Here is a 6503-nt window from a genome sequence, read left to right as displayed (position 1 = left end):
TGGCAATTATGAAACAAGTATTGGATCTCTACTTTGTAAAATTCATCGTTCAGTCAAACAAGCTAGCATTATACGTTAGGTATTTTTCTTGCTAACATTTCACGTGAGTTTGGTACGTATAAAATCTAGTGTTTTTGGTAAAATCTAGTGTTACACAGGCCAATCACAATACTAAGACGTCCACATACTGCAGAATAAAATTCATCAAAAATAATATTTCACTATTTTCATAATATACGATGTTTTGACTCAATGCACACATAGTAATTACATATAAAAATAGTTTAGACACAGTTTGCTACATAATTTTTTATAAAGTTAAAATTATTTAGATTTGACCCCAAAAGATTATCTAGATAATTGAAAAATAATAGAAACAACAAAAAAATTTCCTAAAACATCATATATATTGAAACAGAGAAGAGAAAGTAATATTTTAACGAAAATGTGAGAAATTTTTTTCTTATAGACCATCGTTGCAAATGGTCTAAATGAAGCACAATTCCATTTTCATTTGTGTGTGTGTGCGCGTGAGAGCTTATTACCATTTGAACATCTTTATACATTCTCAAAATTAAATGAATTAAATTATAGGAATGTCAAAGGAAAACATACTATTAAGTATTTATTCTAGATGCTAAAGTTATATAGGCTTAAGAAACTACAAATTAGAAATATTTCGGTATTATATAAAATTTCTATCAACGAAGAAAAATGGTAATTAGTAGCAACCTTTTTTTTTAACGCTGATATTATGATCTTACAATTATGGTATATGAAATATTACATAGACGATTTGACAACCGATAATACTACCTGCCTTATGAAGATCTACACCTAACTGCATCACCTGAGCCGTCTTATGAAGATCCACGTCTGGTCAGATTTACTTGCACCATGTTGAAGATCGCTTGCAAGCCTTTCTCTTCTGTAGTCTGCATAATTGTTTAATAAACCGCTCTCTCCGGGACTTGAAACTTGGATTTCCTGTAATCTGCAATAAATTGCATAGTCTGGGATTTGAACCCCAGACCTGGGTGTAGAAGCTTTTAAACCTTAACCAATAGTAGCAACCTTAGAAGCAAAGCTAGAACGTGGTTTGTTTTTTTATTGTACAAGTTACCTAATTGTTATCCATATGCACCCGCCCATGAGTGATGGGCGCTTGTAATTTCAAGGCAATTTTCGCATAACAGTTTCCTTTATGTTAATTTAGGTTTATTTGTTATACTCAACTTGCTGTTTAATCAGCCTTCGACTTTATGCTTTTAGGTTGGACCCAACATTGATCACCAAACGGTTTGATAGTATTAAATCATTAAAACTTTCAAGAAAGTGAAATTAACTGGTTGCCACCAACCACGCTTTGGTCCGTTGCACATGATCTTAAAACCTTATTTTCACGCTAATTTGGATTTTTAAGTATAAATTGACAAAACATCAACAACCCATTTAGAAGTCCCCCTAAACTTTTAAAATTCTTTCATTTATATAAATAAATTCTCGTGATTAAATTAAGTGAATAATACTTCTATATTAATGGGCTTTAAGTGATCTTCATTACAAACAACTCACTAGTCGTCTCTAGCTAATCATGGCATCTATTGTAGAGAAACAACTTTTCAAATCACTCTTCTCATTCTTCCTTCTAGTTCTACTCTTCGATACCGTTTATTCGTCCCGAAAAACATTGGATCAGAAGAAACCATGCAAACATTTCTCCTTCTACTTCCATGATATCCTCTATGATGGCGACAATGTAGCAAACGCAACGTCAGCCGCTATCGTGAGCCCTCCTGGATTAGGAAACTTTAAGTTCGGTAAGTTTGTGATCTTTGACGGCCCCATAACAATGGACAAGAACTATCTATCAGAACCCCTGGCTCGTGCACAAGGCTTCTATTTCTATGACATGAAGACGGACTACAATGCGTGGTTTTGCTATACCTTGGTGTTTAACTCGACTGAACACAAAGGTACACTGAACATAATGGGTGCGGATTTGATGATGGAGCCGACAAGAGATCTATCGGTCGTCGGTGGGACTGGTGATTTCTTCATGGCTCGTGGGATTGCTACCTTCGTGACGGATATATTTCAAGGGGCTAAGTATTTCCGTGTTAAGATGGATATTAAACTCTATGAGTGTTACTAAGTGATTTATGTGTATTTTAATTTTTGCAATTTGTGTTGACACAGATAAAAATGTGTGACTAATAATAAGTGATTTTGTTTTGTTTTGTTTGTTTTAATATGTGTTTTGTTTGTTTTTTATTCATTATTCATGTTGCCCCAACTGTTAGAAGCCCTAATGAAAAAAAACAATTGGTCGAATGGATTATAATTTAGAATGAAAGATAAAATGTAAAAGAACATATGATTTCAAGAATGTATAATCCATTCGACCAATTGTTTTTTTTTCACTAGGGCTTCTAACAGTTGTAAAAGAACATATGATTTCAAGAATGCTGATGATAGATTGGATTTACTATTTTATGGAAATATGGTCCAATGATTTCAAGAACCTTTTCTCCTCCAAGAAAACAGGGGAGACATTACATTTCACTTCCTGATTCATAATCACTTGACCTTAGTTACTTGATTATCTTTTGGTTCGTTTAGTTTTCCAAGCAATAATTTGTAGCATTTGACGAGAACAAAACAAAAGGATACATCCAGTCATTACCAATTACTCATATCCAAATGGTAATCAATATTCGAATGGATATAATCAGCATATTAATGTCTCTCCCCGCCCAAACTGTAAACAACAATAATGATGGTTTGATCCAAAGATTGATGATCTGAAGCGACAACACCACTTAAACTTGCAATCAGTTGTTTTCATGTTGCAGATTTTACGTTCTGCTTTTAGAAATAGTCTCTGCTCTGTTTTCTAGGCTCTATTAGTCTTCTTCTTTTTTTTGAGCAACTTCTCTATTAAGTCTTCTCCATCTCATTCTAAACATGTTTGAGATTCTTTAAATATTTTTGTTTTTAAATTTCAACCAAACAAATGTAAACGAGCAATCGAGCATATATGTTGACAAGAAAAAATGGGTAGTCAAACTTTTGTAATATAAAATAACATTATAGTTAATATAATTTACGTAAGATTTTGTTTCATAAGTGTCGCCATTGACGGACACAATATATTTTGCTTGTATCGTAAGCATCTAGATTTTGTTTCATAAGTGTCGCCAGACTAGGGAAAATGGCCTATTCCCCTATAGACTAATCGTTCCCGGTTTTTTCACACACGAACTTTTAAGCCATGCCAAAAACTACATGAATAAAGGAAAAATGGTTTATTTCCCTATAAATTAGTTTTTCTTGGTTTTTACACACACGAATTTTTAAACCATGTCAAAAAGCACACGAATAACTCTATTTTTTTTAATTACATGCACAAACTATGAATTTTAAACTAATTTCCCTAAAACCATAAACAATGTTATTTAAATGTTAACTAGGTTTGTGATAGGTGGAAAACCAGTTTAATTTGGATTGATAAAAAAATACTACGTTATTTTATTCTTTTTATTTTTTTTTGTCAACTGCTATTCTTTTTCGAAATAGTTTATATTCTCTGAAAATGTCCGTTAATAAAGCAAGTTGAGGAACAAAATCTTACTTGTTAGTTACTCATTTTTTCGGTCGAGCGTTCTCCGGACGTTATGGATAAAATTTATTATCCTGCAAAAGGATAAAACGTTTTACATGATGCATAAAGAAAGAAAAGCAACAACTTCGGTCGAACGTTCTCCAGACGTCGAGAAATCCATGGATAAAATTTATTATCCTGCAGAAGGATAAAACGTTTTACATGATGCATAAAAAAAGAAAAGCAACAACTACTAGCTTACCAATCTCCATGTATTGCCACAAGAAACTATAAAATCGATGCAGTATCCCCAACATGACGAAGAGTAAAACAATCTCTGAAGAAAAAGAGCAATTGACAAAAAAGGAAAGAAGAACAAAACGACATAGTATTTTTTATCAACCTAAATTAAACCGGCTCTCTACATGTCATAAACCAAGTTAACGTTTAAATAATACCGTTTATGGTTTTAGGGAAATTAGTTTAAAATAAATAGTTTGTGTATGTAATTCCAAAAATAGAGTTGTTCATGTGCTTTTTGGCATGATGTAATAGTTCATATATGAAAAAGTCAGAAAAAACTAGTTCATAGGGGAATAAGCTATTTTCGCGTTGTTCATGTAGTTTTTGGCATATCTTCAAAATCTGTGTGTGAAAAAACCGGAAATAATTAGTTCATAAGGGAAAAAACCGGAAATGGGTAGTCAAACTTTTGTAATATAAAATAACATTATAGTTAATATAATTTACGTAAGATTTTGTTTCATAAGTGTCGCCATTGACGGACACAATATATTTTGCTTGTATCGTAAGCATCTAGATTTTGTTTCATAAGTGTCGCCAGACTAGGGAAAATGGCCTATTCCCCTATAGACTAATCGTTTCCGGTTTTTTCACACACGAACTTTTAAGCCATGCCAAAAACTACATGAATAAAGGAAAAATGGTTTATTTCCTATAAATTAGTTTTTCTTGGTTTTTACACACACGAATTTTTAAACCATGTCAAAAAGCACACGAATAACTCTATTTTTTTAATTACATGCACAAACTATGAATTTTAAACTAATTCCCCTAAAACCATAAACAATGTTATTTAAATGTTAACTAGGTTTGTGATAGGTGGAAAACCAGTTTAATTTGGATTGATAAAAAAATACTACGTTATTTTATTCTTTTTATTTTTTTTGTCAACTGCTATTCTTTTTCGAAATAGTTTATATTCTCTGAAAATGCCCGTTAATAAAGCAAGTTGAGGAACAAAATCTTACTTGTTAGTTACTCATTTCTTCGGTCGAGCGTTCTCCGGACGTTATGGATAAAATTTATTATCCTGCAGAAGGATAAAACGTTTTACATGATGCATAAAGAAAGAAAAGCAACAACTTCGGTCGAACGTTCTCCAGACGTCGAGAAATCCATGGATAAAATTTATTATCCTGCAGAAGGATAAAACGTTTTACATGATGCATAAAGAAAGAAAAGCAACAACTACTAGCTTACCAATCTCCATGTATTGCCACAAGAAACTATAAAATCGATGCAGTATCCCCAACATGACGAAGAGTAAAACAATCTCTGAAGAAAAAGAGCAATTGACAAAAAAGGAAAGAAGAACAAAACGACATAGTATTTTTTATCAACCTAAATTAAACCGGTTCTCTACATGTCATAAACCAAGTTAACGTTTAAATAATACCGTTTATGGTTTTAGGGAAATTAGTTTAAAATAAATAGTTTGTGTATGTAATTCCAAAAATAGAGTTGTTCATGTGCTTTTTGGCATGATGTAATAGTTCATATATGAAAAAGTCAGAAAAAACTAGTTCATAGGGGAATAAGCTATTTTCGCGTTGTTCATGTGGTTTTTGGCATATCTTCAAAATCCGTGTTTTCATAGGGGAATAGACCATTCTCAACTGCTATTCTTTTTCGAAATAGTTTATATTCTCTGAAAATGTCCGTTAATAAAGCAAGTTGAGGAACAAAATCTTACTTGTTAGTTACTCATTTTTTCGGTCGAGCGTTCTCCGGACGTTATGGATAAAATTTATTATCCTGCAAAAGGATAAAACGTTTTACATGATGCATAAAGAAAGAAAAGCAACAACTTCGGTCGAACGTTCTCCAGACGTCGAGAAATCCATGGATAAAATTTATTATCCTGCAGAAGGATAAAACGTTTTACATGATGCATAAAAAAAGAAAAGCAACAACTACTAGCTTACCAATCTCCATGTATTGCCACAAGAAACTATAAAATCGATGCAGTATCCCTAACATGACGAAGAGTAAAACAATCTCTGAAGAAAAAGAGCAATTGACAAAAAAGGAAAGAAGAACAAAACGACATAGTATTTTTTATCAACCTAAATTAAACCGGCTCTCTACATGTCATAAACCAAGTTAACGTTTAAATAATACCGTTTATGGTTTTAGGGAAATTAGTTTAAAATAAATAGTTTGTGTATGTAATTCCAAAAATAGAGTTGTTCATGTGCTTTTTGGCATGATGTAATAGTTCATATATGAAAAAGTCAGAAAAAACTAGTTCATAGGGGAATAAGCTATTTTCGCGTTGTTCATGTAGTTTTTGGCATATCTTCAAAATCCGTGTGTGAAAAAACCGGAAATAATTAGTTCATAAGGGAAAAAACCGGAAATGGGTAGTCAAACTTTTGTAATATAAAATAACATTATAGTTAATATAATTTACGTAAGATTTTGTTTCATAAGTGTCGCCATTGACGGACACAATAAATTTTGCTTGTATCGTAAGCATCTAGATTTTGTTTCATAAGTGTCGCCAGACTAGGGAAAATGGCCTATTCCCCTATAGACTAATCGTTTCCGGTTTTTTCACACACGAACTTTTAAGCCATGCCAAAAACTACATGAA

The 6503-nt window shown here is 32.3% G+C and overlaps 1 protein-coding gene across 1 annotated transcript; it reads left to right on the top strand.

Annotated features, from left to right (window-relative positions):
- The first annotated feature begins 938 nt into the window (after positions 1–938).
- Positions 939–2334, top strand: LOC103861356 (dirigent protein 6). Its single transcript, XM_009139066.3, has one exon. The coding sequence runs from the start codon at positions 1595–1597 to the stop codon at positions 2153–2155; it is 561 nt and encodes a 186-aa protein (XP_009137314.1). The 5' UTR covers positions 939–1594; the 3' UTR covers positions 2156–2334.
- The last annotated feature ends 4169 nt before the right edge of the window (positions 2335–6503 follow it).

Source organism: Brassica rapa, chromosome A01, assembly GCF_000309985.2.
Source record: "Brassica rapa cultivar Chiifu-401-42 chromosome A01, CAAS_Brap_v3.01, whole genome shotgun sequence".
Taxonomy (NCBI): domain Eukaryota; kingdom Viridiplantae; phylum Streptophyta; class Magnoliopsida; order Brassicales; family Brassicaceae; genus Brassica; species Brassica rapa.
Note: the sequence above shows the minus strand (reverse complement) of the source record. Positions and strands in the feature narration are given on the sequence as shown.

Coding starts and splice junctions, on each gene's coding strand:
- LOC103861356 (XM_009139066.3), top strand. CDS start 1,595: ATGGCATCTATTGTAGAGAAACAACTTTTCAAATCACTCTTCTCATTC.